Source organism: Microtus ochrogaster, chromosome 8 (genome assembly GCF_000317375.1).
Source record: "Microtus ochrogaster isolate Prairie Vole_2 chromosome 8, MicOch1.0, whole genome shotgun sequence".
Lineage (NCBI taxonomy): Eukaryota > Metazoa > Chordata > Mammalia > Rodentia > Cricetidae > Microtus > Microtus ochrogaster.
This window is the reverse complement of record NC_022015.1, coordinates 41,659,421-41,681,397: the sequence shown is the minus strand read 5'-3', so window position 1 is coordinate 41,681,397 and position 21,977 is coordinate 41,659,421. Positions and strand designations below refer to the sequence as shown.

At 53.9% G+C, this 21,977-nt stretch overlaps 5 protein-coding genes across 12 annotated transcripts; 4 read left to right on the top strand and 1 right to left on the bottom strand.

Moving 5' to 3' along the window:
- Positions 1 to 119: 119 nt before the first annotated feature.
- On the top strand, positions 120 to 3,259 carry Nudt22 (nudix hydrolase 22). 2 transcript variants are annotated; one of them, XM_005351860.3, is made up of 6 exons: positions 120 to 188; positions 439 to 932; positions 1,414 to 1,512; positions 2,544 to 2,641; positions 2,771 to 2,864; positions 3,077 to 3,259. In XM_005351860.3, exons 2-6 carry the CDS (start codon positions 456 to 458, stop codon positions 3,230 to 3,232), a joined length of 924 nt encoding a protein of 307 aa, XP_005351917.1. In that variant the 5' UTR covers positions 120 to 188; positions 439 to 455; the 3' UTR covers positions 3,233 to 3,259. The 2 variants fall into 2 exon arrangements, with proteins under 2 accessions (XP_005351917.1, XP_026637331.1); XM_026781530.1 differs by lacking the exon at positions 120 to 188 and adding an exon at positions 302 to 339.
- A 407-nt stretch (positions 3,260 to 3,666) lies between these two features.
- Positions 3,667 to 8,863, top strand: Dnajc4 (DnaJ heat shock protein family (Hsp40) member C4). 3 transcript variants are annotated; one of them, XM_005351852.2, is made up of 7 exons: positions 3,667 to 3,710; positions 3,987 to 4,100; positions 5,861 to 5,954; positions 6,460 to 6,644; positions 6,725 to 6,889; positions 8,483 to 8,569; positions 8,652 to 8,855. In XM_005351852.2, exons 2-7 carry the CDS (start codon positions 4,006 to 4,008, stop codon positions 8,761 to 8,763), a joined length of 738 nt encoding a protein of 245 aa, XP_005351909.1. In that variant the 5' UTR covers positions 3,667 to 3,710; positions 3,987 to 4,005; the 3' UTR covers positions 8,764 to 8,855. The 3 variants fall into 3 exon arrangements, with proteins under 3 accessions (XP_005351909.1, XP_013203281.1, XP_005351910.1); XM_013347827.2 differs by having other exon boundaries at positions 3,672 to 3,710; positions 8,661 to 8,863; XM_005351853.2 differs by having other exon boundaries at positions 3,672 to 3,710; positions 6,728 to 6,889.
- A 182-nt stretch (positions 8,864 to 9,045) lies between these two features.
- Vegfb (vascular endothelial growth factor B) lies at positions 9,046 to 14,495 on the top strand. 2 transcript variants are annotated; one of them, XM_005351851.3, is made up of 7 exons: positions 9,046 to 9,413; positions 9,940 to 9,982; positions 10,270 to 10,466; positions 10,657 to 10,730; positions 10,939 to 10,974; positions 11,186 to 11,421; positions 14,103 to 14,495. In XM_005351851.3, exons 1-6 carry the CDS (start codon positions 9,354 to 9,356, stop codon positions 11,397 to 11,399), a joined length of 624 nt encoding a protein of 207 aa, XP_005351908.1. In that variant the 5' UTR covers positions 9,046 to 9,353; the 3' UTR covers positions 11,400 to 11,421; positions 14,103 to 14,495. The 2 variants fall into 2 exon arrangements, with proteins under 2 accessions (XP_005351908.1, XP_005351907.1); XM_005351850.2 differs by having other exon boundaries at positions 9,047 to 9,413; positions 11,287 to 11,421.
- A 2,108-nt stretch (positions 14,496 to 16,603) lies between these two features.
- On the top strand, positions 16,604 to 19,446 carry Fkbp2 (FK506 binding protein 2). Of its 4 annotated transcripts, none has more exons than XM_005351847.2 (6): positions 16,604 to 16,699; positions 17,916 to 18,084; positions 18,599 to 18,711; positions 18,823 to 18,869; positions 19,185 to 19,220; positions 19,297 to 19,446. In XM_005351847.2, exons 2-6 carry the CDS (start codon positions 17,920 to 17,922, stop codon positions 19,356 to 19,358), a joined length of 423 nt encoding a protein of 140 aa, XP_005351904.2. In that variant the 5' UTR covers positions 16,604 to 16,699; positions 17,916 to 17,919; the 3' UTR covers positions 19,359 to 19,446. The 4 variants fall into 4 exon arrangements, with proteins under 4 accessions (XP_005351904.2, XP_013203257.1, XP_005351903.2 ...); XM_013347803.2 differs by lacking the exon at positions 16,604 to 16,699 and adding an exon at positions 17,105 to 17,206; XM_005351846.3 differs by lacking the exon at positions 16,604 to 16,699 and adding an exon at positions 17,221 to 17,505.
- A 515-nt stretch (positions 19,447 to 19,961) lies between these two features.
- Positions 19,962 to 21,971, bottom strand: Ppp1r14b (protein phosphatase 1 regulatory inhibitor subunit 14B). Its single transcript, XM_005351845.2, has 4 exons — positions 21,714 to 21,971; positions 20,594 to 20,677; positions 20,337 to 20,369; positions 19,962 to 20,230 (listed from the first exon to the last, which is right to left on the bottom strand). The coding sequence occupies exons 1-4, from the start codon at positions 21,969 to 21,971 to the stop codon at positions 20,162 to 20,164; spliced, it is 444 nt and encodes a 147-aa protein (XP_005351902.1). The 3' UTR covers positions 19,962 to 20,161.
- Between the last annotated feature and the right edge of the window lie 6 nt (positions 21,972 to 21,977).

Here is a 21,977-nt window from a genome sequence, read left to right as displayed (position 1 = left end):
CGCCAAGGTGAGCCGGATCAGAAGCGCTCAGCTGCGGAGGGTCGCATGACATGGACTGGCCAATGGGAAGCCGAAAAGGAAAGGGGCGGGCACTTCCGCTTGAGGGGAAAGAGGTGGAGCTTGGGGGCCAAGCCGGTGAATTCCGAGAGCCCGCTTCCAGACCCTGGGTGTAGATTCAGCTTATTCAGGTTGGATGTAGGAGTCCTGGTTTGGGGGCCATGAGCATTGTAGCTGCTGGGTGGTAGGGATGACCAAAGGTTTTAGGAGTTCGGGGCAGCTGGAGCGTTGGCGCTTGCTAGGCTCATTGCTGGGAGGATACTCGCTGCCCAAGCAAGTCAGGTATCTGCAGAAGAGTTGGGTCACTCTCAGCAGTTCTGTGGAAGAGAGGCTCAGCTCGTTTCCTAGAGTTACAGGATAACCATCGGTGTCTTTCCCCAGAACGTCCCTGTCAAACCATGGACCCTGAGGTGTCCCTCCTGCTGCTTTGCCCTCTTGGGGGACTGTCCCAGGAGCAAGTAGCAGTAGAGCTAAGCCCAGCTCATGATCGTCGTCCACTGCCTGGAGGAGACAAGACCATTACTGCCATCTGGGAGAGCCGGCTACAGACCCAACCCTGGATCTTTGATGCTCCCAAGTTCCGCCTTCACTCAGCCAAGCTGGCATCCAGCTCACCTGGACCACAGCTGCTCCTGCAGCTGGGTCTAACTTCCTACCGGGACTTCCTGGGCACCAACTGGTCCAGCTCCGCCTCCTGGCTGCGGAAGCAGGGAGCTACAGATTGGGGTGACAAGCAAGCCTATCTGGCAGACCCACTGGGGGTGGGTGCCGCATTGGTCACAGCTGATGACTTTCTTGTCTTCCTGCGCCGCTCTCAGCAGGTGGCCGAGGCACCTGGGCTGGTGGACGTGCCTGGTGGGCACCCTGAACCTCAGGTAAAATGACTGAATATAAGGGCGCAAAGTCCAAGCTCCTAGTTCTGGTTTCATTTTCTCTTAAAGGGAAAAGCGGACTGGCGTTTTGTAGCCTGCAGCCTCCCATGCTGCATGCCCTGCTTGAGGGCTGTCCAGGAGAAACTGTGGGTCTAGAGGAGCATAGCCCATGACTCTTACCACTACTGAGAGGAGACAGGGTGCTCACTGCCGTTCAGGACACCCAGCTATAGATCTAAGCTGAAATAGTCCTATGGAAGCTAGGGAACATGGGAGGAGAGACTGAAGGGGAGGAGATGTCACTTCTCACCCAATCCATGTAATCCTTCCTAGCTAGACTTCTGACTGCTTATTTGGAATAGGAGGGCCTGGGTTAGGGGATTGCCAAGACTCCCACACTGAATCTGCCCTAGGTCTTCATGGACAAGAGGAAAAGCAGTGTTGGAATTGGTATAGATGAAGGCTGAGCCTAAATTTTTCACAGACCCTGTGCCCTGGTGGTAGCCCTCAGCACAAGAACCTCCCTGGGGAACTGGTGGTACGGGAACTCTTCTCCAGTGTCCTACAGGAGATCTGTGATGAGGTGAGTGACAGGGGCCCCAGATATGATGGGCATGAATGAAGGGGTAGAATTTGCTAGAAATTCGCAGGCCTGGGCTGGAGTAAGGGTCTGCATGAGCCTAGCTGGCACTGAGAAAGAACATGGCCTTAATGCCGTGGCCATGATTCTTTGGTCCTCAGAGTCTTTCCTACAGTAGAAACAGAGAAAAATGTCTAGTCTAGTCTGTTCCTATATTTGCTGAAAAAATGTGAGTCTCAACTTCACTTGAGTAAAACGTCTCTGGGGCTGGGTGGTGGCGCATGCCTTTAATCCCAGCACTTGGGAGGCAGAGGCAGGTGGATCTCTGTGAGTTCGAGACCAGCCTGTTCTAGGACAGGCTCCAAAGCTACACAGAGAAACCCTGTCTCGAAAAAACAAACAAACAAACAAACAAAGTACTTCCCTGGACAATTTGTCCCATTTCTCATCTGTAAAATGAACGTACCCAGAGCCTATATTTTAATGGGACACATGGCTAGCAAAACAAAAGTGCTAAGGGTCACGGGCCATTGAGGATTGGGTATGAGCTGGTAAACTGCCTAGCATAGTGGTTCTCAACCTTCCTAATACTGCAACCCTTAATACAGTTCCTCATGTGGTGGTGACCCCCAACCATAAAATTATTTTCATTACTACTTCATCACTGTAATTCTGCTACTGTTAGGAACCATAATATAAATATTTGTGTTTACCAATTGTCTTAGGTGACCTATGTGAAAGGGTGATTCAACTTCCTCAGGGGCTGCGACCCACAGGTTGAGAAACACTGACTTAGCATGTACAAGGCCTGGGGCTTGATCCTCAGTATCATGTAATCCAGGTACAGTGATACACACATACCTGTAATCCCAGCACTCAGGAGATGAAGGCAGAGGATCAGAAATTCAGGGTCATCTTTGTAGCCTGGGCTACATGAGGCCCTGTCTCAACAAAGACAAATATGCAGAACACCAAACCAACACTAAAACAGGCCTTTGAGAGGGCAGCCTGACAGGGGGGACTCCCTGCCATAGGTGAACCTGCCACTGCACACCCTGAGCCGGCCACTGTTACTGGGCATCGCTTGCAATGAGACGAGCGCGGGCAGAGCCAGTGCAGAGTTCTATGTCCAGTGAGTGCTCTGGGGGGCAGGATCCTGGGTGAGGTGGGTGGGGAAGGAGCGGGTTTGAGGAAACTGGAGTTCTTCAGGGTTCCTGTAAGGTCTGGACACAAACCAAGACACTCCCATGTTCTTGCCCAGATGCAGCCTAACTTCAGAGGAGGTCAGGCGTTATTACATGAATGGGGGACCTGAGGCCCACGAATCTACAGGAATCATCTTTGTGGAGACACAGGTGTGGAGCCGAGGCCTTCAAGGGGTCTGGTGATGGGGAGGCGGGAGGATACCTGGGTGAGGCAGAGATCTCCAAGGGACACAAGGCTTAGCTCCTACCTAAGGGAAAAGTCCAGAACAGGGACAGTAGAGACGTACTGAGGTTCCGCAACTCCGGACACAGCTCCAAGAGAAAGGGAAGCCTAATGTCTGGGTCTCATTGATTTCTCACAGAGGGTACAGAGACTGCAGGAAACAGAGATGTGGGCACAACTCTGCCCTTCGGCCAAAGGCGCCATCCTCCTCTACAATCGCCATCCACCTCTACAGTCGGGTGCGGAGAAGACGCACCTGAGTCACCCTAACGTCCCAGCCCTATCACAGCGCTGAAGACAATAAAGGACTTTTATTTTTCAATTCCGTTGGCTTCTGCTGTTTCTCTGAAAGTCTGGGATCCTATGGGAGAACCCAGGGTGGGTGAGAGGGGCTGACCGCGTGGCAGAAAGGGAGCTAAACAAAAAGAAAGCCTCACAGCGCAGCCTCCGTGTGTCCCTCTTGTTTGGTGAATGTGGGCCAGGGCGCAGGAAAAGCGAGGGTCGTGCCTCGCTGCTGAGCGGCGGGACGGGATGCCTTAACCTGGATCCGGTACCGGACGGGTGGACAAGGGGTAGACACCGGTACCTTTCGGGAACCCCAAGACTTCCGCTTCGCGGACTCTGGCACCCTAGGCCAATGAGCGCACGGGGGCAGGTCCTTTGCCACACATCTTCACCTTCCTGGCCAATAAGCGTGGCCTGAACCTTGCGCCAATGAGGGATCGGGGGCGGGGCCTGTACGGGCGCAGGAAATGGCGGCGACTGTGGAGCCTGTGAGTGGGGGACAGGGGTGGGGCTTGCCTGTGGCTCCTCCTTCCACGCCCCCCTAACGCTGTAGGTGGGGAGGGTGTCCCTAGTTCCGAGCCGGTGGTCCAGATCTGGAGGCTAGTGCTGGAAGCGCCGGAGCACCCACGTCTGGTGCCTGTCCCGAGCCTGCTTCAGTCTGCCTTTGTGGGAAACTGAGACAGGCTCCCTTCCTCTGCCCCGACCCTCGAAGTCCCGCCCGACTGGGACCAATGCACCCTTCTCGGGGGGCCTCCTTTTCCCAGCTGCCCGCCCGCCGTCATCATGCCGTCTCTGTTGCTCCTGCTGCCCCTGCGCCTATGCCGGCTGTGGCCTCGCAGCCCTCCCACCCGGCTTCTCACAGCCAACACAGGGCAGCGGTGAGTTGAGGTCCAGATCTTGACCATGTTGCCCATGTAGAGAGCCCTGCGTTCTGAGATAGCTGTCTCTGCATTATATGTCAAGTGCCTTTAGAGGTTTGTCACAGATGACCCTCACCTTCAGTGCTGGACGCAGCGTCAAGAGTTAAGAGTAGAGCCCCAGTATTGAGATAAGTGGCAGATGGGGAATTTGAGCTCAGGTCAAACCCAGTACTCTTTTCTTAGTGCTGATACCTTGTCAGGCTTCACTGTGCGTACACCGGGAAAGAGGAGGTGGGGTACAAAGATTTGGATTTCTGGGCTGGTCAGGAGGAATGAAGTGGGGGTGCGAGCCTGCCTTTTCCTTTGAGATGGAGTTTTCCTAAGTTTCCCAGGCAAGGCTCCAAATTCAGTGTCAGAGTTCAGGCACAGCCACCATGCCTGACTTGGAAATCAAACCGCCACCCCATACTGGCACTGGAACACAGAACCTCATGCATAAGAGGCCAGGAAATCTTTGTTTACTTCACTGGTAGAAGGTCTGACGTAGACTAGGCTAGCCACAAATTTACTAGTAGCCAAGGAATGACCTTGAATTTCTGACTTTGCCTCCACCTCCCAAATTCTGGAATTACAAGTGGACACCACCTCATATCACAAAACCTACTGGTTTAAGTAAGTTTTTAGGGGCTGGAGAGATGACTCAGAGATTAAAGCACTTGCCAAGTTGGGCGGTGGTGCTGCCCACCTTTAATCCCAGCACTGGGGAGACAGAGACAGGCAGATCTCTGTGAGTGTGAGGCCAGCCTGGTTTACAGAGTGAGCTCCAGGACAGGATCTAAAGCTAGAGAGAAACCTTGTCTCGAAAAGAAACCAAACTAACAACAACAAAAAACAATTGCCACTCTCAACAGAAGACCCAGTTTTGTTTTTAGATTTATTATGTACAGTGTTCTGCATGTACACCTGCATGCCAGAAGAGGGCAGCAGATCTCATTATAGATGGTTGCAAGCCACCATGTGATTGCTGGGAATTGAACTCAGGACCTCTGCATGAGTAGCCAGTGCTCTTAACCTCTGAGCCATCTCTCTTGTCCAAGGACCTGGTTTTGATTCCCAGCATCAACATGACGATTCACAACCACACTCTTCTGACCTGTTGGAGGCACCAGGCATTCACGTGGTGCACATACCTATAAACACTCATGTACATAAAATAAAATAACAAATCTTTTCAAGACAGGGTTTCTCTGTACTTTGGAGCCTGTCCTGGAAACTAGCTCTTGTAGACCAGACTGGCCTTGAACTCACAGAGACCCTACTGCTTCTGCCTCCTGAGTGCAGGTGTGTGCAACCACTGCCCAGCTAAAACAATACATCTTTAACGACGCGTTTTAGCCAGAATGGCGGCAGGATGGCAGTGCGCATCTTCAGTCCCAGAACTTGAGAGACAAAGGCAAACTTGGCTTAAGGCCAGTCTGGTCTACCTAGGGAGTTCCAGGTCAGACAAAGCTAATGAGACCCTGTTTAAAACAAAACAAATAAACAAAAAGACAGCAGAACCCCTTTGGGTCTGTAGGAGACCAAGGACTACACTTTGAGGAGTCCTGACCATTCCTGAAACGCCCAAAGGGAAGGGTAATCTGGAGCCTCTTATGCATGAAGTGTCTTGGGACTAACTTCAGTTCCTGGTGGTTGAACTGAAGGGTGTGGCCCAGGGAGGGTAGCAGGACAGGGCAGTGGTCTCCTAAGCTTCTGCAGGTTTGGGCTTCTCTTCACAGGTCTACTTCTACTAATTACTATGAACTGTTGGGGGTGCATCCTGGTGCCAGCGCTGAAGAGGTTAAACGTGCTTTCTTCACCAAGTCAAAAGAGGTATTGGTGTCCCCGAGGTGCGGAGGGAGGACAATGAGGTCTGAGCCAGGCACAGGAGCACTCTACCTTCCTGGGTTCGGTCTGTCCCTCTAGCTGGCAGCACATTCCTACCACCTGCGTGGAGAGGGGGCACTCAATATCCTCTCTGAGGAAAGGATGCAGCAAGGCCAGGGGTCCTTCCGGTGTGATTTTCTTTGTTTGTTTTTGAGATAGGATCTCACACTGTAGCCCAAACTGGTCTCAAACTTTCAATGGTCCTCCCATCTCCACTTTCCTAGAACTGGAGCTACAGATGTGAGTTGGAATGTCTGGTTGGTCTTCTTGGGTGAGAGGGGTAGGAGTCTGTACTTTCTGACTCTCTGGCCTTGGGGGGGTCAGCAAGCCGGTGAGTGAGAGGCAGTGGCCCACAGGCAAGGACTGTGGGAGTGATGCCAGTCTTTTTGAGTGGACATCATCAGGATAGGTCCTGGGAAGGACGTGGAAAGTGAGATAAGTCTCACCCTAGCTGCACCCTGACCGAGACCCTGGGAACCCAGCCCTGCATAGCCGCTTTGTGGAGCTGAATGAGGCCTACCGAGTGCTCAGCCGTGAGGACAGTCGTCGCAACTATGACCAACAACTGCATTCAACCAGTCCCTCCAAATCTTCAGGGACCAGAGCCCAGCCTAAGTATACCCAGGAGACACACAGGTACTGTCTCCTGACTCTGCTGTCCCACTCTGAAGCCTTCCAGGGAGCTTCATCTTTCCATTGCCCTTTTGCTCTCTCAGCAGCTCCTGGGAACCCCCGAACGCACAATACTGGGCCCAGTTTCACAATGTGAGGCCACAGGGGCCTGAGTCAAGGCAACAGCAGAACAAACACAACCAGCGGGTCCTGGGGTACTGCCTCCTGCTCATGGTGGCAGGCATGGGCCTGCACTATATCGCTTTCAGGTGCCTCTCCATCCTTCCTTGGGTCCTGGGCAGAGGGTGGGTGAAGAGTGCGGTGGCCAGCCAGCCACAGCAGCCTATGACCCGCATTCTTTGTCTCTCTAAAGCTAAGAACTTTGTGAAATCAGTCTTTGGAGCCTTGCCTTGCTGGGTAAAGGCAGCGCTGCATGAAATGGCTAAAGCTGTTTTCTCTTTCTCATAGCTTGAATGTTAATCTTTGGTGCTGGTTGTTAGAGAGCCTAGAGCCATCCAAAACCATGCACAAGGAGGGCATAGACAAACCCCTGGGGTTTTCTTCCTCTGGCCACATGGTAAAACGGGCATGGTGTTGTGTGCCTGTAATCCCAGCACTCAGGAGATGGAGGCAGGAGGATAAGAAGCTGGGGGCTAGCCGGGCGATGGTGGCGCACGCCTTTAATCCCAGCACTCGGGAGGCAGAGGCAGGCGGATCTCTGTGAGTTCGAGACCAGCCTGGTCTACAGAGCTAGTTCCAGGACAGGCTCCAAAGCCACAGAGAAACCCTGTCTTGAAAAACCAAAAAAAAAAAAAAAAAAAAAAAAGCTGGGGGCTGGAGAAATGGTTCAGTGATTAAGATTGCTTGCTGCTCTTACAGAGGAACAGAGTTCACAGAGTTTGATCCCCAGCACCCACATATGATAACCCACAACTGCCAGATCTGATGCCCTCTTCTGGCCTTCAAGCAAACCTGCACACACATGACATGAACACACACACATGAATCTTTTTGTGAGGTCCAGGGTCATCCTTGGCTACATCACTGAGTTTGAAGACAGCCTAGGCTTCATTAAACTGTGTCACTATAGCAAGAAAGAGGAAGGGAGGGAGGACAAGTGCAGTGTGACAGAGACAGCCCTTGCTGGCAGCCAGGACCTCACGCCACTCTCTCATGCATGCTGTAATTCCAGTTTTCTGCAGCACAGAAGCCCAAAGGATGGTGCCCACTGCCAGTACTGTCTAGTTCAGCAATGGCGATGAGAGAAATACACCCTCTTCTTAATCTCCTGGGAGGGCCATTTCGATTTCTGACCTGTTTCACCAATCTTCACCAGACAGTCAAGGACTTAGGGTACCACCCAGCCCTGCACTGACCTGGACCACTTAGCATCCTCCCCTACTTACCCCGGCTCTGAAACAGGGTTTCTCTGTGTAGCTCAGGCTGTACTAAAACTTATTCTCGTTCTGTAGACCAGGCTGGCCTGAAACTCAGAGATCTGCCTGCCTCTGCCTCCCGAGAGCTGGAATTAAAAAATGTGGGCCACCACCACCCAGCTTGTGCCCTTTTCTGTTTTTGGCTTTTTGAGACAGGTTTCTCTGTGTAACAGCCCAGGCTGTCCTGAAACTCACTCTGTAGACCAGGCTGTCCTCGAACTCAGAGATCTGCCTGCCTCTGCCTCCCCAGAGCTGGGATTAAAGGTGTGCACCATCACCGCCCAACCTCTTTTTTTCAGTTTATCACAAAACTGCTTGTTAGGAGAGATGTAAAGTTGTGTGGTAGATGCTAGAGCCTGGTTGAGGACCAGGGCTTCAGGGACAGCAGAGTCTGGAGAACCAGAGTTAATTGCAATCCCCTCACAGGAAGCTGGAGCAGGTGCACCGGAGCTTCATGGATGAGAAGGATCGGATCATCACAGCCATCTACAACGACACGAGGGCGAGGGCCAGGTCTGTCACTGCACCATCTTGTCTGGCTCCCTGCCCCAGAAATACCCTTCAGGATCCCTGTCCAGATCTATCTTTTCTCCAGGGCCAATAGAGCCAGGATTCAGCAGGAGCGCCAGCAGAGGCAGCAGCGTCGGAAAGGATCCTCCCTGCCCACAGAAGGCCCTGGGATCGTGCCCCAGGACAGTAGCCCTTGAGGGGCTCACTTAGGTGGGACCTGCATTGGTCCTCTCCTTGCTGCTTATCCAGGACTACAGATTTCCCACAGCACGTGCAATAAACTCATTTTCAGACTCTTGTCCGGCTCGGTTCTTCAGGTCACACATCTCACCCTTCACCTCTTGTTGCAGCGACCCCGGAGCCTGGCCTCCAGGGTGGTGCGTCCCCTTTCCCCTGCAGCGTCCGGAGGGGGCGTTGGAGGGGACCAGCTCCGCCCCCGCCCCGCCTCCTCCCGCAGCCTGGTGGGGAGCGCGTGTTTAGGTCACATGAGCCTCCAGCCCGCCAGCCCCGGCCAGGCCCCCTGCCACCCCCGTCGTCCCCGCCGCCCGCCGTCCCCGCCACCGCCACCGGCCGTCTGCCCGTTCCGCTCCTCCAGCCGCCGCCGCGGCGTTGCGCTGCGCTGCCTGCGCCCAGGGCTCGGGAGGGGGCCGCGGAGGAGCCGCCCCCCGCGCCGGGCCCCGGGTCCCCGCGCCCGGGCCCGCGCCATGGGGCTCTGGCTGCCGCCGCCCCCCGCGCCGCCGGGCTAGGGCTATGTGGGACTCCCAGGCGCGCGGCCCCCGCGGGCACCATGAGCCCCCTGCTCCGCAGCCTGCTGCTCGCTGCACTGCTGCAGCTGGCCCTCACCCAGGTATGTGTGTTCACGACATCCAGCTCGCCCGCCCGCGGTGCCCTCTCAAGGTTGGCGGAAGTAGGGAGGCGCCCGGTACCTTTGCGGAGGGGATCCACTGGTCCAACTACGGATAACCCTGGGTGCCCCTCTGCACAGGCCTGCTAGCCCTAGCTCTAGCACCCTTGCCACTCCCCCGCCCCACCTTAGCCCCTGGACTCCTGGGGAGGGGGGCGGAGCTGCTTCAGTGCCCTCGGAACCTCTTTGCCTCTCCCACTGTCCCTGCTCCTGACCTAAAACCAAGCCCAGCTCCTAGGCTTGAGGTTTAGTGCCACTCCCATAGTATGTTTGGTGGGTCTTGGGCCAGGGAGAAGTCCCAGATGGCTAAGTGGACAAGGAAAATTAGAGCTGAGGTCCTAGGAACAGAACAACCTGGAAAGATGTCAGAAAGGAGCAAGAAGCCTGACTCAAGGCCAAAGAACTCACACAGTCACAGGGCCAGTCCTTACAGAGTGCACCTTGGGCCCAGGTATCTTCTTTCCCACAGGCTCCTGTGTCCCAGTTTGATGGCTCCAGCCACCAGAAGAAAGGTAATAATAGTTAACAATAACTTGATTCCAGCCAGCACTAAGAGGGGTTGGCACATGCCCTGAGTTTATGTCCCTCATCTTGTGTGATTCCCTACCCTTTGGGAGATGCCGTTTCTCCCAAATGAGGAAACTGAGGCAGAGAGCTTAATGATTTCTTGAGAAAGAAGGCAAAGTAAGACAGGTTTAAAGGAAGAATTGGGGCGGTGACAAGGTACTGGGGAGGCTACATGCTGGAAGCAGCTTCAGGAAACGCAGTAAGAACTTAATCCCTCTGGGTCTGCCCACAGTGGTGTCGTGGATAGATGTTTATGCGCGTGCCACATGCCAGCCCAGGGAGGTGGTGGTGCCTCTGAGTATGGAGCTCATGGGCAATGTGGTCAAACAACTAGTGCCCAGCTGCGTGACTGTGCAGCGCTGTGGTGGCTGCTGCCCTGACGACGGCCTGGAATGTGTGCCCATTGGGCAACACCAAGTCCGAATGCAGGTATTGGGGTCTATGGGTCACTCATGTTGATGGGACAGTGGTGCTCTGGGGGCTGGGTCTGCCCAGAGACAGGCATACAGGAGGCGGGAAGTTCTGGCCATTCTTCCTCTAGACCATGAGTTTCCCCTTTCTCTGCCTTTCTACTGCCCCCCCACCACTCACTGTCTCTTCCTCATTCTCCTGAGTACAGATCCTCATGATCCAGTACCCGAGCAGTCAGCTGGGGGAGATGTCCCTGGAAGAACACAGCCAATGTGAATGCAGGTGCCAGCCAGGTCTAACTTCCAAGTTCACAAAGTGTAGCCTGGGGTGGGGGTATCAGGCATGGGATTGCACTGTAGTAGGGACTAGGTGACTGAGAGTAGACCAGAAGTAGGCATGGATCCTGGGGCAAGAGAGCAGGAGGCTTGGGTTTCCTTACCCTCTCTTATCTCCTCCCCTCGTCTATCTCTCCCCCTCTCTCGTTTTTCAGACCAAAAAAAAAGGAGAGTGCTGTGAAGCCAGATAGGTGAGTTCCCGAGGCTTGCTGCTGGTCCAGGAGAGAGCACACGGGTAGGCTAGAAGGTGCACAAGTGAGCCAGGAGGCCGCAGCCCCTCTTTGCTTTCTCCTCTCACCTGACACCCCTTCCGTTTTATGCTCCCCAAATCACTGCATTCTGTCCCAGCCCTAGCTCCTGGGAAGACTCTTTCCACCCCAGACATGTCGCTTCTCCTCCTAGGGCTGCCATACCCCACCACCGTCCCCAGCCCCGCTCTGTTCCGGGCTGGGACTCTGCCCCGGGAGCACCCTCCCCAGCTGACATCATCCATCCCACTCCAGCCCCAGGACCCTCTGCCCACGTTGTACCCAGCGCCGTCAGCGCCCTGACCCCCGGACCTGCCGCTGCCGCTGCCGACGCCGCAGCCTCCTCCGTTGCCAAGGGCGGGGCTTAGAGCTCAACCCAGACACCTGCAGGTGAGGAGCCTATGGGGTGGCATTTGCGTGGGAAGGCATCAAGGCTGTGTCCTGGAGCAGGTCCAGGTGAGCCTGCCAGTGGGAGAGAGACCGGGGAAGGAGGCGCCAGCTGCATGTGTTAAACATTTACTGCGCATCTGCTGGCAACCAGATCAGTAAAACACAGCTCTGGTTCAGATGCTCAAGTCAGAGAGCGGGAGAAATGATACCTTCACCAGCAGAGGATGCTGAGCACTGTGATGGGGCATCCAATCTCATCTCTGCACAATTCAGCCATCTCTTGGAGCAGAACTGAAGACTTTAGAGCTTTATGTTTCACAGAAGCCCATGTGTTAGACCTTTGCTCCACTCTGTAAGCTGAGAGAGAGCAAGGAGTATGGGAGCCCCATGTGCCTCTGCTTACAATGCTTAAGCAGCCCTTCTGTGTTCCATAGTGAGGCCATGGGGTGATATATGGGCCAGGCTCTGGAGGCCCCCAGAGACTATCGGGAAAAAATGGGGTTCAAAAAAATAAAAGGAAATGTGTCAAGAGGACCTGGACCTGGCATGGTAGTGTATTCCAGGAATCTTGGCACTCAGGTGGAGGCAGGAGGATTAGGAGTTCAAAGTCAACCTCAGCTACAGAGAGTTTGAAGTCAGCTTGGGCTGCTTGAAATCCTAATTAAAAAACAAAAATCCACAAGAAGGCAAAAAGGAGCTTTGGCTGGGTATGGTGGCACACACCTGTAATTCCAGAACTGGGGAAGTAGAGGCAGGAGTGATTTTGAGGACAATCTGGGCTGTAAATCAAAGTGGTCTCAACACACAAGCTGTAATAACAAAGAGCTGGGGATGAAACTGAGCTGGTAGAGTGCTTGTCCAGCATGCAAGAAACCTTAGATTTGATCTTGAGCAACAAGTGAAACCAGGTAGGGTAGCATTCAAAAGTTCAAGGTCATTCCTTGCTGAGTTTGAAGCTAGCTTGGCCCACATGAGGAGTAAGGGCTGTAGAGATGGCTCTGTGGTTACGAGCACTTTCTGCTATTGCAGAGTATCCAGGTTTGGTTTTCAGCACCTACATGGTGACTCACAACCATCCACGAGTCCAGTTCCAGGACATCCAATGCCCTCTTCTGCAGACACCAGGTATACATGCAGTGCACATGCATGCAAGCAAAACACTCGTGTATATATATAAAAGATCCAGCCTGTCGGTGGTGCACGCCTTTAATCCCAGCACTTAGGAGGCAGAAGTAGGAGCATCTCTGAGTTCAAGGACAGCCTGGTCTACCCAGGGCTACTCAGAGAAACCCTGTCTCGAAGAAACAAACAAAAATGATATAACTAAATAGATAAATAAATAGGGCCTGAAGAGATGGCTCAGCTGGGAAAATACCTTCCAAGCATGAAGACCTGAATTTGGATCCCTAACACCCATGAAGAAAGGTAGTAGTGATACACTGTAACCTTAGTGTGGGAAGGGTAGGCAGAGACAGAAGGAACCCTGGAGTTTGTCAACCATCATAGAAGAATCAGTTAGCTTCACACCTAGTGACTTTGTCTCCAAAGATAAAAAGTGGAAGGGGTAGAGAGAGATGGCTCAGAGTGACTGCTACTCCTGCAGAAGACCGAGTACAGATCCCAAACCCTCTTCTTTGAGGGCTGCAACTCCAGCTGCCTCCAGCTCCAGCTCCCTCTCCTGGCCTCCTCAGGTACCTGTATACATGTGCTTATATAGGCAGACATATACACAACTAAGTAAAAATAGCAAAATATGTTCTTGTTTGTTTTGGTTTGACTTGGTTTTTTGAGACAGGGTCTCTACATAGCTTTGGCTGTACTGGAACTTGCTTCGTAGACCAGGCTGGCCTTGAACTCATACATCTGCCTGCCTCTGTCTCCCATGTGGTGGGATCAAAGTGTGCACCACTACACCAGGCAAAAAGGATAAAGATGGAGGATGATTAAATCTTAAGGATAGGGGCTGGAGAGATGGCTCGGTGGTTAAGAGCAGTGTCTGCTCTTCCAGAGGTCCTGAGTTCAATTCCCGGCAACCACATGGTGGCTCACAACCATCTGTAATGAGGTCTGGTGCCCTCTTCTGGCCTGCAGACGTGCACACAGACAGAATATTGTATGCATAATAAATAAATAAATATAAAAAAAATCTTAAGGATATTACACACACACACACACACACACACTAGCCCCTCCTTTAAAAAGTCACCTACTTTTCTTTCCTTCCTTCTTTCTCTCTCTCTCTTTCCCTCTCTCTCTTTCTTTCGTTTATTTCGAGGCAGGGTTTCTCTGTAGCTTTGGAGCATGTCCTGGAACTTACTTGGTAGACCAGGCTGGCCTTGAACTCAGTGTCTGTCTCTACCCACCAAGTGCTAGGATTAAAGGCATGTGCCACCACTGCTTGGCAAAAGCTACCTATTTTTATGTTCATTGGTGCTTTGTCTACATGTATGTCTGTGTGAGGGTGTCAGGTCCCCTAGAACTGGTTCCACACAGTTGTGAGCTACTGTGTGGGTGCTGGGCACTGAACTGAGTCCTCTGGAAGAACAGTCAGTGCTCTTAACCACTGAGCCCTCTCTCCAGCCCATTTAACATAATTAAAAAAAATAAAAATGAATAAATATGAAAGAAGAGCTTGGAGTTAAGCTCCAGGCTGCACTAATATCCCTTCCTCCACTCCCCAGGTGCCGGAAGCCTCGAAAATGACGAGTGGCTTTTCAGACTCCACAGGGCCATTTGCTTCACAGGCCTCATCCTAGTGGGAGAAGACAGGAGCATAGAAGAACCAACTCAGACTGGGAGGAAGCGGCCCCAGGACATGGACCCTTTAGAGAGCTCTCCTGCCATCCTTTGTCTCCTAGCACTGCCATCTGACAGTTGGCAAGGGACCTATATCTCCCCTTAGGGGGAACAGGGTACTAGCTCAGCTAACATCCTGGGCTAATGAGCATCTTCTGGTTGCTCTGCTTCCCCTCACTATGAAGACCCTAACTAAGCCTCTGCAAACGTGGGATTTGGGCTCTGTTACAATAACTCTGACACCGCCCCCTCAATCCTGATAAAAAATATGGAAGACACTATCACTGCTTGCTTCTGTCATTGTTTGCTACTCTGCAGGCTGGCCAGCTTGGGCAGGAAAGTGTGCACCACTGCATCTGAGCTTGTCTCTCTGGGCCAGGGGGACCCAGGACCCAACAGTGGTTCCCAGGCAAAGCCACAACCACCACAAACCTAGCCAGGGAAAGGAATGTGGGACCCATGTTCACATGGGAAGAACGCATGACTGCTGCTATAAGAACCCTTTGGGCTCCAGACAAGTATGACTTTCTTCACACAGTAGGAGGTTACACCCATTTTCCCCGCTGGGCACTTTATGATACTGTTCCCTGTGGCTGCCCTTTTCATTTCTCAGTTCTGCCTTTTTGGCTGGAAGGCCTCCTTTAAGATATACCCCCACCCCTACCCCTATACAGTCTCCTTCAGCTGTGCAATCACTAGTACCCCAGGATTCATCAGAGATTTCTAACTATCCCACTCAAGCTAAGTGTCCACCCTTCTCCAGTGTCCTGAATAGAGTGGGAACCCAGCCTAGGCACCAAGGCTTTGCCCTACGACAAGATGACAAGATGTTTGGGGCAGACTTGACTGAAGGCAAGGGACTGGTGGAATGTATGGTCATGATCTTGGAGGGTAAACTGAAGAATTCCTGATGATGGCCACATTCTTACTTTATCCATTTACGAGAGTCTCACATAGCCCAGGCTGGCCCCAAACTCTACGTAGCCAAGGATGACATAAATTTTTAATCTTCCTACATTCACTTTTTTTTTTTTTTTTTTTGATTTTTCGAGACAGGGTTTCTCTGTAGCTTTTGGTTCCTGTCCTGGCACTAGCTCTTTCTAGACCAGGCTGGCCTCGAACTCACAGAGATCTGCCTGCCTCTGCCTCCCGAGTGCTGGGATTAAAGGCGTGCGCCACCACCGCCCGGCTCCTACATTCACTTCTTACGTACTGGAACTACAGGGTTATAGCTGGGAATCAAACCTACTTGTTCCTGCAGGCTAGGCAAGCACTACCAACTTAGCTACATCTCCAGCCCTGATACTATGTTTAAACTTTTTTTGTTGAGATAATGTCTCATGTTGTCTCATGTAGCCCAGGCTGACACAGTATTCAGCCTCCCTGTATGCCTGCAGGCCAGAAGAGGGAACCAGATCTCATTACAGATGGTTGTGAGTCACCATGTGGTTGCTGGGAATTGAACTCAGGACCTCCAGAAGAGCAGTCGGTGGTCTTAACCTCTGAGCCATCTCTTCAGCCCTGACTCAGAGATCTTTACGTAGCTGGGGATGTCCTTGAACTTCTGGTCCTCCTGCTTTCACCTCCAATGGCGTGGGACATCACACCATTTTTATTATGTTTAGCCTTCTCGGTGGTGATATTGGTAATCATGTTCTGGCTCCACAATGTTAGAACCTGAGAGCTAAAGCCTCTGAGCCCACTAAGCTTGGCCTTAAGTCACCCACTTACTTTTATCTTTGGTGTCTTGAGTACATGGTCTTAGCAAGGCAAACAGGCCTGGGACAGGCATGAACTCACCAAACTCCCTAACTCAGGTTTGGCGTCCTCTGAATTTTAGGGTCCTTCTATTGACAAATGTCTACCGGGTACTGGTAGACCAGACCCAGTCAGGCCACCAAAGGCTGTGCCTGTTCAGTGTGCAGCAATGAAAGGTGAGCCTGGATGCTGCAGACTACGAGATGGAAGGGGTTCGCACGCGACTGGGCCTTGCGGGATGGACGTCTCGGAGACTACTACCAGGAGAACGATTTGCTCAAGGTCACGCAGCCAGGAAGCCTATATGTGGAAGACCTAAGGATTTAAACCAGGGGTATCGCTTTGAACCCTGGGTTCTTCTCACAAAAAACTAGCCAAAGGCGTGCGGGTCATGACGACGGAAGTCAGCGCAGTGTTGGCAAGAACCCCTCTGGGAATAGGTACTCATTCTTGCTTAACCAAATCACATAGGCCGGAAGTGCCTTCTGTCTTTCAAAAACCATTTTTACCAAACCCGACAGGTGCCCTGGGCGGCGGAAGTGATGTTATCCACGTGGTAACTTAGGAGGCGGAGCTAGAGGGGAAGCCCCATCCTAAGAGTGAGGCAGCGGGTTCCGGACTGTCCAATGAGGGCGGGCAGCGTGTCCCGCCCTGTAGCGACGAGGACGCGCCTGCGCAGAGGTGACCGCACGCGTGCGATTGGCTTCGGGGGCGCGGTGAGGAGGTGAGCGGGGGGCCACAGCCCGGGCTGGGGGATTCGGGTGCAGGAGGGCAGGCTGGGGCAGGCCGGGCCGAATCAGGCCTTAATCCGCGTGCCAGAAAGGGGTAGCGGACGAGGGAATTGGGGCTGGGGTCCAGTGTCTGGCAATGCCGCAGGGGGCGGGCTCTCACGCTGTACGGGGCGGAGCCCTGGGACTCGGGGCGGGACGCGGAACAGCGGCGGTGCGAGTGGAGGGCGGAGCCCAGCCGCCCGTAGAGGGGCTAGGACGACTGCGGGGCGGGGTCTGGCGTTTAGAGGAGGAGCCTGAGCAGGTGGAAGGTGGAGCCTTAGGGTCGGAGACGGAGGGCGTGGGGTCCCAGGCGTTGGGGGCGGGGCTTCAGCCGGTGAGTGGCGTAGCTCCTGTACTGGAGAAGGGGCCTAGAATTGCCGAGGGCGGAGCTGTAGGTCAGGGGGCAGAGCCACGTGCCCTGAAGGCCGGGGCCAAGGATCCTTGCGAAGAGCTGAGCCCAAGTAATGGCCCGGGGCGCCCACGTGGGGGTGGTCTCCGTGGTGGCCGCGCCTGGGGTCGCGCTAGACCTAGAACTCCCCCTGGAGAGATTGTGTGGGTGGAGCGGGCTCGGCGCCCCGCTGACTCGGGGCCAGTCTGGGTGCCCCGGAGGCCCCCGAGAGCTCAGAGCTGGGGGGGCACCTCTGGCGGAGGAGGCACGGCCCCGGGATGGGGTGTACCTCCGGAGGACCGGGGTTCCCCAGAGCCGCCTAGAGAAGATGTATGGGTGCCTCGGGGCCGGCCACCTGCAGCAGCGGCAGAGGTGTGTGTGTGCTGGACCGGAGGCAGCTGGGTGTGGCGGGAGTGGGGTCCTCCGGTCGGGACTAATCCGGGGCAACCAGATAGGGTTTGGACTTTGCGTAAAGGGGCGAGCGGGAATTGAAGAATGGAGATGGGGACCGGGAGGAAGGGAAGGTCTGGTATTGAGTAAAGGGGCGGGGCCCTGGCTGCTGTGGCCTCCCCTGACCCCCTCCTCCCCTCGCTGCTGGGGTCCTCGGCCAAGCCCCCTTCTCACGGGACTGGTAAGTGTGGCCGCAGAGCCCAGGGGACAGGGTGGTGACAGTGGGATTCCCCAGGAACAGGCAAAATACAGTGGGAGTGGCATCCTCCTGATACTGACTGGAGTTCCATGACCCTCCCCTCTTGGTCTGGGGTTGGGGACTGTGTCTACAGAGACATGAGGCTGAGCTGGGTCCTGACAATACTGTCCATTTGCCTGAGTGCCCTGGCCACAGCCACGGGGGCAGAAGGCAAACGCAAGCTACAGATTGGAGTGAAGAAACGCGTGGACCACTGTCCCATCAAGTCTAGAAAGGGAGATGTCTTACACATGCACTACACGGTAGGTATCAGGGTGGAGCTTCTGGGGCAATGACAGTTCCTGGGAACCAGAAGGGACTGGGAATCTCATTCTTTTTTTTTTTTTTTAATGTATACAATAATCTGTGTGTATGGCCAGAAGAGGGCACCAGACCCCATTACAGATGGCTGTGAGCCACCATGTGGTTGCCGGGAATTGAACTCAGGACCTTTGGAAGAGCAGGCAATGCTCTTAACCTCTGAGCCATCTCTCCAGCCCTGGGAATCTCATTCTTTTTTCAATTAGGTAGATGACCTTGAGCCCTTTGGCCTGTAGCTCCTTTCCAGGAGTCTGCCCTTGCCTTTCCTTGTACTCAGCGAGATGTTAGCATGAAAATTACTGCACCTGGGCTACTAAGGCATCGTCTCTTTTAAGAAATGTAACTACTAGTGCCGTGGTGACTCCATTGATGGGGTGGGGAGAGTGACTGGGTGAAAGGGGTTCTGGAGTGGTTGGTCACCTCTCCTTACTAGTTTTCCCACCGTCTGTCCCACAGGGGAAGCTGGAAGATGGGACAGAGTTTGACAGCAGTCTACCAAAGAACCAGCCCTTTGTTTTCTCCCTTGGCACTGGCCAGGTCATCAAGGGCTGGGACCAGGGGCTACTGGGGTGAGTCTGGGGACCTGTTGCAGTGTTGCAGGAAATAAGCTGTGGGAGGAAAAGTCCGTTTGTGGAGCAAGGGTCTGGGCGGCCACGTGCTGAGCATGTATCATCCTGCAGGATGTGTGAAGGGGAAAAGCGGAAGCTGGTGATTCCATCTGAGCTGGGTAAGAGGCCCTTGGGGTTAGGAGGACTCAGGGAAGGGGAGCAGGGCACTTAGATGTCCCTAAAGTGGTTAAGGCCACTTCAGCCTACGGATCCCCACACTATCTAGTTGTCCTCGTATATGCCACTTCCAAATCTGGCCCGTGTTCAGCAGCCAGACCGGGCAAGGCTTGACTCAGCTGTAGTTTGACCCTCTGCGACCTTGTCCTCCTCCACTGTACCCCCTATTTCCGCCGCCTATGGCAAGCTTATCCTTTATGGGGGCTAGAAGGAAGCCTGGCCACAACTTACTTTGTGTTTTTATGTGTTTTTGACAGGGTATGGAGAGAGGGGCGCTCCCCCAAAGATCCCAGGTAATACCCCTGACACCCCCACCCCACGACCTTCTCTGGGTCCCAGGTCCCAGTCTGACCAGACTTCTCCCTTCAGGTGGAGCAACCCTGGTGTTTGAGGTGGAGCTGCTCAAGATTGAGCGACGTTCAGAACTGTAGCAGGCCGCAGAGGGGTAGGAGACCCCTGTCAGGGACCAGACTGCTTCAAAACACAACAAAACAAACAAACAAAATATTTAAAACCCAAGAGTGAGTCTGTGTTTCTTTGTGAATTCTAAGAGACTTAGGTTAAGACTTTAGCTTCAGCATAGGGGGAATAGCTCAATGGCTCAGAATGGGGCATGGGCCTAATATGAGTGAACCCTCACCCTCTCCCCACCAGATCCCCAGTTTGGGGGAAGAGAAAATAACACTAGCTTCAGCCTCAGCTTTCCTGTTAACTGCAGAGCTTTGAGGTACAGCCTCAAGGGCTGGAGACCCTTACCCAGTGCAGATTAAAAAAAACTTAAGAGAGCTGGGTAGCACTGCTCCCCAGCCACTTGGCATACCAGTCTGGGAGCCAGCATGGGGTTATCACCATGACTACATGGCTCTCAGGAAGACCTGTGGTCACCTGGGGAGTAGCTGAGTGGTGACAATTGTAGAGCAGTGTGTCACCCCCCACCCCCCAAAGACCAGCCAAGCCTATTAGCTGCTCCAAGGCCATGTGATCCCAGCTTTATTTTTAAAGGGCCTGCGCCGCAGAATCAATATAAAAACACAAAAAGTCCCATCAGTTTAATAACAATAAAAAACCCCAAAAATGGAAAACTGAGGGCAAGGGAAGTGGCCCCTAAGCAGGGGCACAGGGATCCCTGCTCATGGCACCAGGCCTGGCCGCAGGGTCCCCTGGTATTGCTGTTGCTACGAGGTTGGGGGCAGCGATTGTCCTGTGGGAGCCATGGTCATCTGGGTCAGGACCCTTACTTCTTCTGGGGTGTGCTCAGCTTCTGCATGCCCCGGATCTTGTCCAGCAGGCCAGAGATGAAGGCCTACATAAGAAGGAAGAGGGTGTACCATTAGTGATGCTAAGACCCAAGATGATAATCTGACATACATACATATATACCCACTCTAAGGTCAGGGAAAAAAACTCACCTCAGTGGGTTTGTAACAGTCAACTAACAGCTCCTGGTGAGGGAAAACATAGTGAGTTCTTGGGGACAGGACTTACAGTTCACCTATACCCTCCCAAGGGACTGAGGCCACTTAGGGACATAGCTAAGTTAAGTTCCATGACCCTCGTTTTTCCAGAGGCAGAAGATGACCCAAACCAAAGAAGGTATGGCACCAGGGCAGAGCTTCCCCAAGGGGCAGTGTCTCCAGGCAGCCTCCCCCGGATGACTTCAGCTTACCTTCACTCTAGCAGCCCGGGTATCATCGCTTTCCATGTCCAAGAGTTCATCCACATCTATCTCTAGCTCTGGGATCTCTTCCTCCTGGGGTAGGGGTGGGAGAGAAGGACAATGCCTCAGCAGGAGGGGGCCTGGAGAGGACTCCCTGCCTAACTCAAAACTGTACCAGCCCTCCTGGCCCAGCACAAGACAGCTGCTCTAGGAAGGAAAACAGATCAGGTCTGTGCCAAGGCAAATTGCCCAATGAGGGGGAACTTCCTGTCCCTGCCAGTGGGTACCAGACAGGGCTGGGGACCTTGGGCTTTGAACCTAGCAGATGTGTCTTCTCAGCATCCAGGACCTCTAGCTTACTAGAGCACTGGTGGGGCCAGCTGTCCCAGTTCATCACAGTCCCCTCCCCTCCCCCAAACACCTGTCACAGCTTCCTGGGAGGGAGGAGGAAGTGAAGGGTGAGGGGTCAATGGGAAAGACCCATGCTTGATAAAGGGGGAAACAAAGAGCCCATGCTTTGAGGAGAAAGGGGTAACCCCCCGCCTTAAGGGAACAGCTATCCCACTTGGAGCCAGCTGCATTCCAGGGCTGGGCTAGGGTAGGCATCACAGGGCAAGCCCACTCCTCCACCCTACCCCTGGGGGCCTGAGTCACTATCTGAACAAGCAGGGAGTCATGGGGTGGAGAGCCAGAGCCGGGAGAACTGGCTAACCGGTCTCCACAGACAGCAAGGCAGGCTAGTCCACTAGAACAACTCAGATCCTTTATACACTTGAAACAGAGTTGTGCCTTTCAACTAGTGTCTACGCTAACCCAGAGAGACGAACTAGATCAGACCTTTCACTGTCAGCCCAAGCTAGACCCCTGCCTCCAGTTCTATTCCTGTAGGCTTGGGAAGAACACCATTTTTAACCTGGGGTAGCAACACGAAGGACACAAGGTTCGAGGCTGAGGAGAAAGCTAGTGACTCGGGTGAGGCAAGAAAAGCCACACACTGGGGAGCGGCGAAAGTAAGACGGGAGGCTTGGCAGCAGAACTCCCACTGACCGGTGACAGACTGACGGTGGGGTTTCCGAGCAGACCGACTTAGGTCCGGTTCTAGGGTATCGGCACGGGGTGGGGAGCGCACCTGGCAGTCGTAGAGACGCGTGAGCTGTTCTAAGATCCACTCTTCCAGGTTGAGGCGCTTCCGTAGCTCCTTGCGGTCGTACTTGACGGTGACCTTCCCTTGCCGTCTCACCGGGCCATCATCATCCGCGCCCCCCGGGCCTTCGCCGGCCGCCCCGGGGGGGCTCTGGAAGTAGACACGAGGCCCTGTGCTCCCACTGCCTGGCCCGGGAGCCGGGGCAGCCAACGCCGCGCCCCCCGCGGGGCCGCTGTCCGCCATGGCGGC

Coding starts and splice junctions, on each gene's coding strand:
- Nudt22 (XM_005351860.3), top strand. CDS start 456: ATGGACCCTGAGGTGTCCCTCCTGCTGCTTTGCCCTCTTGGGGGACTG. Junction 933..1,413: donor GTGGGCACCCTGAACCTCAG/GTAAAATGACTG, acceptor AATTTTTCACAG/ACCCTGTGCCCTGGTGGTAG. Junction 1,513..2,543: donor TACAGGAGATCTGTGATGAG/GTGAGTGACAGG, acceptor TCCCTGCCATAG/GTGAACCTGCCACTGCACAC.
- Dnajc4 (XM_005351852.2), top strand. CDS start 4,006: ATGCCGTCTCTGTTGCTCCTGCTGCCCCTGCGCCTATGCCGGCTGTGG. Junction 6,890..8,482: donor CTGCACTATATCGCTTTCAG/GTGCCTCTCCAT, acceptor ATCCCCTCACAG/GAAGCTGGAGCAGGTGCACC. Junction 8,570..8,651: donor GACACGAGGGCGAGGGCCAG/GTCTGTCACTGC, acceptor TCTTTTCTCCAG/GGCCAATAGAGCCAGGATTC.
- Vegfb (XM_005351851.3), top strand. CDS start 9,354: ATGAGCCCCCTGCTCCGCAGCCTGCTGCTCGCTGCACTGCTGCAGCTG. Junction 10,467..10,656: donor AACACCAAGTCCGAATGCAG/GTATTGGGGTCT, acceptor TCCTGAGTACAG/ATCCTCATGATCCAGTACCC. Junction 10,975..11,185: donor AGTGCTGTGAAGCCAGATAG/GTGAGTTCCCGA, acceptor TTCTCCTCCTAG/GGCTGCCATACCCCACCACC.
- Fkbp2 (XM_005351846.3), top strand. CDS start 17,462: ATGTATGGGTGCCTCGGGGCCGGCCACCTGCAGCAGCGGCAGAG. Junction 18,712..18,822: donor TGGGACCAGGGGCTACTGGG/GTGAGTCTGGGG, acceptor ATCATCCTGCAG/GATGTGTGAAGGGGAAAAGC. Junction 19,221..19,296: donor CGCTCCCCCAAAGATCCCAG/GTAATACCCCTG, acceptor TTCTCCCTTCAG/GTGGAGCAACCCTGGTGTTT.
- Ppp1r14b (XM_005351845.2), bottom strand. CDS start 21,971: ATGGCGGACAGCGGCCCCGCGGGGGGCGCGGCGTTGGCTGCCCCGGCT. Junction 20,370..20,593: donor CCCGGGCTGCTAGAGTGAAG/GTAAGCTGAAGT, acceptor TTCCCTCACCAG/GAGCTGTTAGTTGACTGTTA. Junction 20,231..20,336: donor ACTGTTACAAACCCACTGAG/GTGAGTTTTTTT, acceptor CTTCTTATGTAG/GCCTTCATCTCTGGCCTGCT.